This window comes from Panthera uncia, chromosome A2 (assembly GCF_023721935.1).
Source record: "Panthera uncia isolate 11264 chromosome A2, Puncia_PCG_1.0, whole genome shotgun sequence".
Lineage (NCBI taxonomy): Eukaryota > Metazoa > Chordata > Mammalia > Carnivora > Felidae > Panthera > Panthera uncia.
The window spans coordinates 73,161,018-73,173,159 of NC_064816.1; the positions used below are offsets into that span (position 1 = coordinate 73,161,018).

At 43.5% G+C, this 12,142-nt stretch overlaps 1 protein-coding gene across 1 annotated transcript in view; it reads left to right on the top strand.

Moving 5' to 3' along the window:
- NRCAM (neuronal cell adhesion molecule) overlaps nucleotides 1-12,142 on the top strand; it is a 282,710-nt gene that overhangs the window by 222,400 nt on the left and 48,168 nt on the right. Inside the window, exons 11-13 of the mRNA XM_049641330.1 lie at nucleotides 1,928-2,112; nucleotides 3,576-3,707; nucleotides 11,637-11,780. Of these exons, the coding sequence (XP_049497287.1) occupies nucleotides 1,928-2,112; nucleotides 3,576-3,707; nucleotides 11,637-11,780 (461 nt within the window). The remainder of the gene's footprint in view (nucleotides 1-1,927; nucleotides 2,113-3,575; nucleotides 3,708-11,636; nucleotides 11,781-12,142) is intronic.

Sequence of the window (12,142 nt, forward strand, 5' to 3'; positions counted from 1 at the left end):
TTCTCAGTTCCTCCCGTACCTGAAAGCTACCAACCCCTTTTAAAGATCTAAAATATATATCTTGCCCACCAGAATTAAAAAACAAACAAACAAAAAAACTTTGGAATTTTCATCATCATGGTGTTAGTAAGTGGTTTACTCTACAAAATCTTAACTTTTGGGAGTAGGTATACCCATTCTCACAATTTTGGGATTCTCCTTCCCACAAATGGTCTTTTATGTAAAAACTAAAATATGATTGATATTTGGAAATTGCATCGAACTTCCAAAAGAATTTTTTTAAAACCTTGGAATTTTGTAAAACTAAGAGTGGGGCTCTCTTCATTTATAAGCCAATAGCTGTAGGACTCAGAATCAAAATACTTCACTTTCGTAACAACTGCCCACTGGGTAGTAAGGAAGCCTCCAGAACAATTCATGACTTCGTTTGATGTCATGCTTCTATCTCTGTCACCCTCTCGCCTTCAGATCGTATGAGATACAGATTATCTGACTACAAAGAAACACCAGAATATGCTATGCTATCAGATAGCACATCTTCATATATATATATATATATATATATATATATATATATATACATATGTATATATACATATATATATATACACATATACATATATATATGTATGTATACATATATATATATATGAATCTTTAGCTTTTCAAATGATTTTACATTTTATACCTCTTTTTATATTCACAGTATGTTTTATTTTAGAAGCTATTTCATCAAATACATGTTCAATTATTTATATTCAACTATGCAAACCAAAAACAATTCTCTAATCAATTAATCCCACTTGAATTTCTAATGGACAAATATTATGATCTCCCTGAGGGCCTAGACCTTTTTTTTTTTTTTTTTTTGTCTTTATCTTCCCAGCACTCAACTTAGTGCTTGGTCTGTAGTCCAGTGCTTAGTAAATGTTTGTGTCCAGTGGATTTTTATTTTACCCTCGTGGAAATCTTGTAAAATCACTAGGTCAAAATTCTTCCATTTGATGGGGATATAGGTATAAAAGTTCATGGGCACAAATAGGTATGTCAGCTCTTTCTCTGCATTTTTTTAATGTTTATTTATTTTTGAGAGAGAGAGAGAGAGAGAGTGAGCATGAGTGGGGGAGGGGCAGAGAGAGAGGGAGACACAAATCTGAAGCAGGCTCCAGGCTCTGAGGTGTCAACACAGAGTCCGACGTGGGGCTCGAACCCAAAAACCATGAGAACATGACCTGAGCCACCCAGACGTCCTCTTTCTCTGCGTGTTTAGCTCTAGCTGATAAAAAAAAAGAAAACCTCGGTATCATTAATTTCGTAGTAACACTTTTGATTGATCCTTCATATAAAATTTTCCAAGAGTGCCTCATGGATCAGAGCTTTGCAGAAAATAATTAGGTCCCTTCAGTGAAGTCACTTATGCCAGCACATTCATGGAATCAGGGAAGTCAAAATTTGTGGTGCACCATGAATTAGCATGGGGCTGCTTGTGTGAAAAGGTAGCTTATGGACTCCAATACAAGGTTTTGAGCATTATTTTTTCAATGTTTATTTATTTATTGAGAGCGAGAGCAGGCAAGCCAGGGAGGGGCAGAGAGAGGGAGACAGAATCCCAAGCAGGCTCTGTGCTGTCAGCCCAGAGCCCAACGTGGGACTTGAACTGACAGAACTGTGAGATGCTGACCTGGGCCAAGATTAAGAATCAGGAATTGGATGCCTAACAGACTGAGCCACCCGGGTGCCACCCCACCCCCCACCACCTCCACCGGGGAGTGGGGGGGAATTATTTATAACAGTGTGATGCTAGTTACAGTGTCTTTATATTTCTCATGATCTTTATACAAACAGTTTGTTACAAACTTGCATGAAAATTCACCCTCAGAAGCAATTAGGTGAACTTCTCTGTTGTAACATTTATTTATTTTCTCAGGCCTACCCCGGTTATTTACTGGATAAAAGAGGATGGCACGCTACCCACCAACCGGACATTTTATAGGAACTTTAAGAAAACTCTGCAGATTATTCAGGTTTCAGAAGCAGACTCCGGAAATTACCAGTGTATAGCCAAAAATGCATTAGGAGCAATCCATCATACCATTTCTGTCACGGTCAAAGGTATATAATTGTTTCAGATGTGTTGCTCTTGCCTTCATGAGAACTCGTAAATCTTCAGTTAAATATGCTTCTGATTATATTCTTCAGTAGTAATAAGTGTAAATTTATATGAACATTCCCAATACCTTGACACTCTTCACATTACTATTTGTAATGCATCTCAAGCCGGTTAAAAATTCTCTTCCTCAAATCTTCCTCACAGAAGAATTCTGCTTCATAACTGTAGAAAGAATGAGGGAAATCGACAATCGCCATTAAAATCCCACGGTTATAACTGCTGCAGGCAAGAGCCAGTAATGAAAGCTGAGATTAGTGGATAAAACTTGAAGGAGAAATAGGGTGTCTGCATAGCCTCAAAGTGTTTCTTCTCACACACACCCCCAAAACTTAATTACGGAGGGGGGTTTAACACATGTCCACAAATTCTTTAGCATTCCTTTGGGTAGGAGATGGAACTGAATTTCCCTGCCCTTGAGTGGGGGCTGAACTTAGTGACTCACTTTTAATAAATAGATTATGGAAAGCAGGTGGATAGTCACTTTCAGAGGAGACACGTGACAGACATGGCCTCAACCAAGTAAGCCAGGTTAACATAAGCCATGATAAGTCATGTTGGTGTCATGTATTCCCTGAAAGATGGATGCAGTAAGAAGGGTCCATCACCCCAAACCTCAGTGTAGAGAAAACGTCAGACAAACCCAAGTTGAAAGACATTCTACAAAACAACTGATCGGCAGTACTCTTTAAAAGTATCAAGGTCATGAAAGACCAGGAAAGGCCAAGAAACTGGCAGATGGGAAGAGACTGGTAAGGAGACAGGATAAGTAAACACAATGTGGCGTCCAGGACAGGGTCCTGAGACAGAAACGAGGCATTGGTAGACGAACTGGAGAAATCCTAATAGAGGGTGTAGTTTAGCTAATAGTATTGTACCGATGTTAATTTCTTGTGTTGATAATTGGACCATGGTTACGTAAGACCTCGCTAGAGAAAGCTGGGTGAAGGGCTCACGGGGCACTCTATACTGGCTTTGTGACTTCTCGAAAGTGGGAAGTCTTTTGAATTGCTTCCTGGTTTTATAATTAGGTGTATTCTGCAGGACTCAGAACTTAAATTCATGCTTCTCAACCCATCTCTGTACTGTAAATTGCTCTGCCTCTTTTGTGAAATCTGTTACCTCTTTCATGCCTGATGAATTTAACGTAAAACGAGATGACATTTGTAGCACAAGGGTCTAGAAACAATACACAGTCGTCTGTGAACCTCTTTAAACATTCTTTTGAAAATCTCAAGTGTTCTTTGGGACGTCGCTTACAAGTCTACCCACTCTTAAGCAAATGAAGCTAATAGATGTTTTGCAAAATACTTATTCTTTATTATTAAGATAGTTCGACATACTAAATTTGCTAGAATACTTGCATGATTGAAAGTTTTGTGGGTTTTTTTTTCTTTCCTTAATAAAGCGGCTCCATACTGGATCCTGGCACCTCAAAATCTTGTACTGTCCCCGGGAGAGGATGGGACGCTGATCTGCAGAGCTAACGGCAACCCCAAGCCCAGGATCAGCTGGTTATCGAATGGCGTCCCAATAGAAAGTAAGTTTCCTCGCCTGGCTCTGGTTGTAGTCTCAGCGGGGAACACAGTGGGAGGATGAAATACCGGTGGTTAAGGAAGGAAGCCGTGTGCAGTTAAAAAAGAGGCACCAAATTACCTTTAGATGCTTATTTTATGACCTTCGGGTACTCCTTAGGACCAAATAGTCTGTGCTCTTAACGTGATGCTGTGTGCTGATTGGGACTTGGCAATATTCGCCGTGTTCTACGTGGGCCCTAAGAAGAATGACAGGATCAGAAATAAACAGGACTGAAAAGTTCAGATTATCTTTTTCGTTCAAAATGTCAAGTGGCTCAAGGAAATGTTGTAGGAGTCCAGGGAGATGCGGGGAAGGCTAGGGATAGAGCCGGGGAATGTGGCGAGAAGAAGAAACACAGCTGTTGTCATTTAAAGAGTTCTCATTCCTAAGCATAGCCAGGATGTTCCTAAGTTCTGTGGTCTTCAGAGGCTGTCCTGTTTAGAGCCCTTCAAAGAACAGGTCCCCCGACCATGGTTGTATGCTGGACACTCCATCTTTGCTAAGTTTTCCCTCCCCAAGTATGCAGAGGTCACCTCGAGCAATACTGGCTGCTGTGTGCCACCTCATGAGCCACCTTTCCTGGACCGCTCCCGGCTTGCTCGCTCTCAAGCCAGCTTCCCCAGCCTGCCACCGTGCCGCCCAGAACAGTCCCCCAGGGTGTGGCCACAGTCCTGTCCTCTGATCTTCTAGCACAGCAAAGGCCAGTTTTATAAAACCTGGTTAAAGGCTTGAAGATGAGAGAAGGCTTGAGGGTTATGGCAAAGAAAAAACAAACAAACAAACAAACTTAAAATGAATATTGTATCTCCTTGCTCACAGATTCCTAAGTCACAGCCATCCACAGAGATCCCACTCGGTCTTCTTTTTTCCCCCAACCTCAGGCAGCAGTGGGTGGTGACTGCACATTTTCCCCTTCTTGGAGTTCATACCTTCTCTTACACCCAGAGAGAGAGAGAGAGAGAGACAATCAGCTTTTGTTTAAAACCCAGACTCAAGATCACCCTCCTAGCCAATAGTATAATAATCTGCAAAGATATTCTTAAGTTTATTTTTATTTATTTTGAGAGAGAGAGCAGGAAAGTGCAAGAGGGGCAGAGGGAGAGGGAGAGACAGAATCCCAAGCAGGCTCCAAGGCAGGGCTCGAACTCATGAACCATGAGATCATGCCCTGAGCTGAAACCAAGAGTCAGACGCTTAACCGACTGAGCCACCCAGGCACCCATGCAACGATATTCTTGAGTCACAATGAAGACAACCTTCAGGCTTATGAAGTAGAACACCTTTGCTCCTCATTACCTCTGAGCCAGAATCAAAAATTTGTTCTACTTTTACTTGACCAAAAGGTCCATTAAACTGCCTTTCCTGAAACAGTCTTCACCCTGCGATGGATCTGAGAGCTACCAGCAGTATTAAATGGCTTAGTCCCCATTTCTCACTCACAGGGTCTTACAACTGTGGGTCTAAACCAAGTAAGAGCTCCCCATTCCATGCTGTTTATTAGGAATTTGTGTCACACTACACAGCACTTATCAGATACTCTAAAACAGACAGTCTGTGGTTACTGTAAAAGGAAGTATGTTCCAGGAAGAACACAGATTCTAAAGAGGCCAGGGGCTGGGGCTTGGATATTTCCACTCCCAGTTTTAACCACGATCAGGATCAGGAAGAAGTGCAGAGAGTACCTTGTGGTTGTGCATTGGGAAGCTGTTGCCAGGAGAGAAAACAGAGACGGTAGGCATACAGCCCAGACCTAAAGAAGAAGTTTTATGGTGCGGTATCTGATTTGCTCAGGAATGCATAAACAGTGGCAAGAAAGGACGGGGCGTGCTCCGTACTGTGACGGCACATCGTGCAGCTAGGGGGTTCTGTGCCCTTTACGAAAAGTTAACTGCACACCTGAGATCTGGCCTCAGGGGGACTGACAAGTGGCGAGGGCTGTGCATCTCACCCCCCGGTGGAAAAACCAGGGAGCTAGGGAAGGTTGGAAAGATAAACCCCTTCCTGATCCATGGTTCATAGTCCGTCCAAACCTGGCACAGGCAGCATCTCTCGGGGAGCCTTGTGGCTCCAGTTGTACTAAAGGCTTTGAAATTCACTCGTAGACACCCCTTTAAATGAGCTATCTGCGGGGAGCAGCAGTTGGGAAAGGCCTGCCTGGGGAGGGGAGGCGCAGGACGGCGGCCCTGAGATATAAGTTAGGCCCTCTAGAACCCCAGACCATCTGATTAGGTCCCGAGCAGAAAGAGTTAGAACAGAATCTCCCAAATCAGGTTCCAAATTAGTTCATTTCTTCCATCCTGAAAGTATGCATCAAGTCCCCACTGGAAGGACAGCAAGGAGCTGAGCAAAGTTAGGATCAAGATTCTATGGTGCCCACAGACCCAAGGTCCCCCGACCTCTGGCGTGCCTCAGAGCAGTCCCTCTGGTCCACAAGCGGGGAGAGACACCATGCAGCGTGGCAGCAAAGCAAGGGCCCTCCCTCGCCCACCAGGCTGCCCTGCGGTGCCGGGAACAGGTGCCATATGCTTATACCAAGGTGATATGAAGTGTCTGAATGGTGGCTCTCTCCACATCTGGTGGCCAGGCTGAAAGTGCATGGGTTACTGTGTGGAATCTCATTGTTGAAAGGTGATGGCCTGAGGCACCTGGTGGGGACCCTCATAGCTGTCTGCACAATGATACTACAGGGCCCCCTTGTTCCCTACTAGCCCCTGGCAACTGATCCATCTCCCAGTTCTGCTGAGTCTTGCATAGCTAAGTTCAAAGCGAACCCTACGTGTCTCCACCTTGTGTTGCCCTCCCCTGATCCAACAGAAGGAGTATGTGAGGAAGAAAACTGTCAAACAGTCGGTAGAAGTTTGAGGAGTTTTGTGCCTCTGCCCTTTCTATCCTGGTTGATAATTAGCCCATGAATCTGGAGGCCCGTAAACAGAATTGCCTTTGAGGTTTGGGAGCCATTCAGGACATGGGAGACGGGCTTCTTTCTCATCTGCAGCTTGTTGAGCTGTGCACCTGTAGATGCTTCCGGCAACGAGGGAGCAGTGGTGGGAGGGGGAGGGGTGGCAGAGAGGCAGGGTTGGCAAGGGAGAGCAGTCTGCTGCGGTATACAGAGGTACAGAGTGGGCCTGGTGAGGATTCCTGACCTTCAAGGGGGCCTAGAATAGACCCCAGACGTTAAATGGGAACATAGGCCATCTGGCAACAACACCCTTCCACCTGAGAAGCTGCGGAAACCTTGCGGGGGTGGGGGTGGGAGGAGCAGGCAGCTGCTGAGGGTGAGGGTCAGGGAACGGCCGTGTCTCTGCAGCATCATGCAAAGAGCTGTGCCGTGTCCCCGCCAGGTGCGACACAACAGGGGACCACACTACCAGACACACCGCCTCCCCACTCCTGACTGTGGACAGTCACCTAAGGACAGTGATATCTCCTAGCTCAGCAGGCCCTGGCTGCCAAGGGCACATAGACCCTACAGAAGGAGAATCAGCATCACGGAGAGGGAGGCGTAAGACTAGGGCTCTGTTAACAGAGTACTGCGTTATCGATTTGTGACTGCATTTCAGAACTGGAACCACTGTCCTAGAAAACTGGAAGAATGAACTCAGAAAAGTGTCTGGGGTCTAATCGCAAACTCTTCCAAAGCTCTGTCCTCCCAGGACTGGCCAGGTTGCTTTAAATGTTCCTTGAAGCAAAAAACAAGACCAGACTAAGTATGGAATTTGCCTAAAACTACCTAAAATATTTTTTTTAAACAATCTACAGAAGTCAGAGCAAAGAACACAGATGTACAGAGCTGGCACCGGAAGAGATCTTTGATTTTATTGTGTGACCTGCGGTGTGTGGGAGGGTGTGAAAGTAGCACCTGGAACCAGGAAGACGACGTCCAAGGCCAAGGCCATGGACGATGTGAACCTGTCCCTGTCTTAAGAGTCAGCAGATGAGCCTAAAACATGTAGATCTTTAATCGTCCCCTATTTGAATAGTGGAACAGCTCAGAATCTTCCAGGTGGAGCACTTACAAGATCTCACCATCATTGTTAAAAGGTCCCTTTTCTCTAAGGGATGAGGAGGGGAAGGAATGAAAAAGAATGAGAGTAGACAGGTCTCCTGTGGCCACACTTCTGTCTTTGGCTGACATCAGACGGAGATTGAAAGCCAGGAGCACAGGAGAAGCTGCCAGGGGCATGGAGGCCTGGTCCAGGCTGGTCCCCAGATTCCACCAAGGCGTCTCCCTTCTCCCTTTTCTCCAAAGTAAAGGGCTCAGTTGGCATTCCCTTCTGGGGGATGGAGTAAGCAGACGAAGGAAAATCTCCATCATGGCCAAATGTTCAGATTTCAAGGAGATGTTTATAAAGTAGACGGACTCAGAAAATCTGAGCCTTCATCTCATGCTAAACCACCAGGTGCTCCAGTCTCTAATTTCTCTTCTCCAAAGTGCACGTACTTTCTAGTTAATCCACTGCATAAAGTTCTTTTTGAAATAAAATGATGCAATAGACACAAAACTATCTGTTAAATTGATAGTGCTCTCTACACATATGAGGTGGCAATAATTATCATTCTCATTATGTAACTGCTGGAAGCATTTCTAGTTTGGCCAGCTGTGTCAGGACAGTTGGAATAAAGGAATGTTGGGGCACCTGGGTGGCTCAGTCGGTTAAGCGGCCGACTTCAGCTCAGGTCATGATTTCGCGGTCTGTGAGTTTGAGCCCCTCGTCGGGCTCTGTGCTGACAGCTCAGAGCCTGGAGCCTGTTTCAGATTCTGTGTCTCCCTCTCTCTGACCCTCCCCCATTCATGCTCTGTCTCTCTCTGTCTCAAAAATAAATAAACGATAAAAAAAAATTTTTTAAAAAGGAATGTATTGTTGGAAAGATATCAGCCCAGTTCTGAACCTTATCTTCGGGGCTCTAAATTGTACATGATGCCTCTATGCTCAAATTTCTTTCTTTGTTGTTCATTGATAGCAAAAGAAGTTGCTTATTCCCAGAATTAATCGTTATTCCTTTGGATAACTGGGGTTTGGTTGCTGGAGAGTTACTCCTATCCAGTAGCCAGCACAGAGAATCCAAGGGCTTCCAATATCTCTACACTAGCAATTTTCTTCTTTATCCAGTACCGACTGAGCCTCCATATGTCACCGCGACAGTTCCCGGGTTTGTTTGTGTTTGTTTAGTTAAAGTACTTAAGGAAAATGTAGCCCAAATCCCCGTGGCGAGATATTAGCTTATTCCCTACTCTTACCTAAAGGATTTATTTTATTCCTAACCACCTTGCCAAAAAATAAATATTTGAAGACTGCTCCATTAAGCAGCAACAAGGCAGGTACAGTCAGATGCCTTTCAGGTAAAGAGTAGCATGGAGATGAGTTGACAGCAAATAAAAATGCAAGGGCGGGCTACAAAAACGCTTTTTAAAATGGTTTATGTCATGATTCATGAGTTCCCACTGAGGGAAGATTGTCCTCCTGGCTTCATTAGTTGAGCTGGTCTTCCGAGTTTGTGGTGATACATTTTTATTATAGTTTAAAAAAAACAAACCATAACATAAAATTTACCATCTTAATCATTTCTAAGTCTACAGTTCAGCAGTGTTAAGTATATTCATATTACTGTTGAATAGACAGACCTCAAGAACTTTCTCATCTTGCAAACCTGGAGCTCTATGCCCATTAAACATCACATGGTGGTGTAACTTTTAAGAGGTCCATACACTCAAGGAACGTGAAGAGCTCTCCTCACATATCCAGAGAGATTCAGGCCAGGGCTCTGCCTGAGCATCATCACTATCTGAAATGCCCAGACACTACTCAACCGGGCCCCCTGCTGCCTACAATGTCCGCCGAGGTGCCGTCAGAATGGTGGGCACTGAGAGCCCCCCAGAGTGGCCCAACACTGAGTGCCCAAGTGCTGGGTCCAAAACTGCTGAGCATAGCTGACAAAGAAAGAGATCCTAGAAACCCTGCTCTGTTCCAAAAGCTTTGCGTGGATGGATGTCACTGAGAGTGGGTGAGTCAGAAAGGCCCCGGTGATACTAGACTTGGGGTCTGGGACAAGTATACCCTTGGTGGCCCCGGGGTATACTGCATTCTCAGGGTACCTGGCTGCCTGCCACAGCCATAGTTTGCTTCCTAGGCCAGTGTGACATTTCTGTCCTCTGCTGTCATGTATTGATGCAGTCTTTACCCTGTTAGAGGGATTAGAACTTGTATTTATCTTCTGGTTGGAAGAGCATGTTTCTTAAGGCAATTTTGAAATATTCAGAGTCATAAGCAGCAGAAAGGAGCTAAGAAACCAACTCAAAGGATCCAGGCATCCCCCATCACTAGTGAGTTAACTGGAGAATCTAAGGTGATTTTACAAATTAGCTATTAGTTGTGATGGGAGTGTTGAACAACCACATACAGAACGGTCTGACGGTAAATTTTCTGTGGTTTGAAGCCACTAATTTTGTAACTTGCTACAGCAGCCATGGTGGAAAACAAACACAGCATGCGTGAGAACACTACTCCAGATCCACATACTGAAACAAGGATGAGTAACTATAGTTCTGTTTATTTGTATGAAAGTGAGTTAATAAACCACCGATGAACCAAACATTTGAGACTTACACGGAATCAAAGTGTCCAAATGCGATGATAAGTATGTCTTAGACGCGCATCTTCTTTTCTGTCATCAAAGAGAAAAAAAAAAATGGTGTTTGGAATGGAAGCAAAGGCTTCTTTCTTAAGTGGGTCAAGTTGCAAGAACGGCTTTTGGAGAAAGAGTGCTGTCACTGAGTGTTGATTTGGATCAGTGTGCTGAGGCCGGTACCTGTCAACCCTTTCAGTGTGCTTTTAACGCGGTGTAAGGTCACAGCCTAAGGTTCAGCACTCGCAGAAGGGCATTTATCTCCAGGAGCACCGCACTTCGACGTTGCTAGGCATGGCCTGGACTAAATTCTCACCTATTATGGTACTCTCATTCCACTGCAGTAAGGATCAGTCCTGGTCCTGACTTTGGTTTTTTGGTTTCTAGGTTTTTTGGTTTTTTTTTTTTTGGTTTTGGTTTTTGGGTTTTTTTGTTTTTTAACATACTTGAGAGGTTTAGCTAAAAAACACTCTCTTTAAGAGAAGTTTCGCATAATCTGTTTCGGCCTCAGGAATTTCCGATTCAGGAAAAGAAATGTTTGCACGTTTGATTATTGGCCCTGTATATTTATGTATGTACCTATAAATAAATAGGTATTCATTTATATTTTAGGTATTTATTTATTTATATATAAATATAAATAATATATATAATATTTCTATGTATAATATAATAATATATAATATATATTTAAATAATATATATAATATATAATGTAATATATAGAATATATAATATAATATATATATAATACATAATATATAACATTTATATTTATAGGTATTTATTTATTATTTATCTATTTATGTCAACGAGAGGCTCGTAAAAGACACAGGTTTGGATGGGCTAGAGGGTTTCTGTATTTTCAATGAGCGTTTGCTGTCTCCTCTCGATAAATTAACTCACTTCTTCGTAAAGAACCACAGTTTCTTTGTGAAAAGGCAACGCCTTCCTGAATTTGTATTGCTGTTTTCACCTAACTTGTGCTTCCCCCCACTGCCGGATCTCTCAAAAATGATATTCAGTTTTACGGACTGAATCCACTCAGGACTAAATGAGTATTGAGCATAACCCTATGCTGACATGTGATAACTAAAATCTGAGGAGGGAAAATGATGGTTTCTGCCTGGGTTCTCAGTCTCCTCCTCCTTACTGCACATATCTAGATTCGTGTGTGTTTCTGTCGTACTTACCATAATGCAGACCTCAAACTGCACATCTTTTAAGCAAAGAGGAATAAATAACGTGCTTTTGTTTTTACATCCAGTTGCCCCTAATGACCCCAGCAGAAAAATCGATGGCGATACCATTATTTTTTCGAATGTTCAAGAAAGATCAAGTGCCGTGTATCAGTGCAATGCCTCTAACGAATACGGATATTTACTGGCAAACGCATTTGTAAATGTGCTGGGTAAGCGCTCCCTTGATTACAGAAATGACAAGTTCAGTGAATGACTGCTGTAGTCTTCCATTCGTTCAGCAAAAATATACTGAGTACCTACCATGTGCAACACACAGAGGACTGAGAGCTAGATGGGGTATATGAAGGTGGATAAGATACAGACCTTGCCACGAAGGCTATTATACTCTGGCCTTGATGTTCTTTCATAAGACAGTTCTTTTTTTTTTATATATCTATTTATTTATTTTTGAGAGACAGAGCAGGGAGGGAAACAAAGAATCCCAAGCAAGCTTCACGTTGTCAGCGCAGAGCTCGACGCAGGACTCGAACCCACGAACCTTGAGATCATGACCTGAGCCGAAACTAAGAGG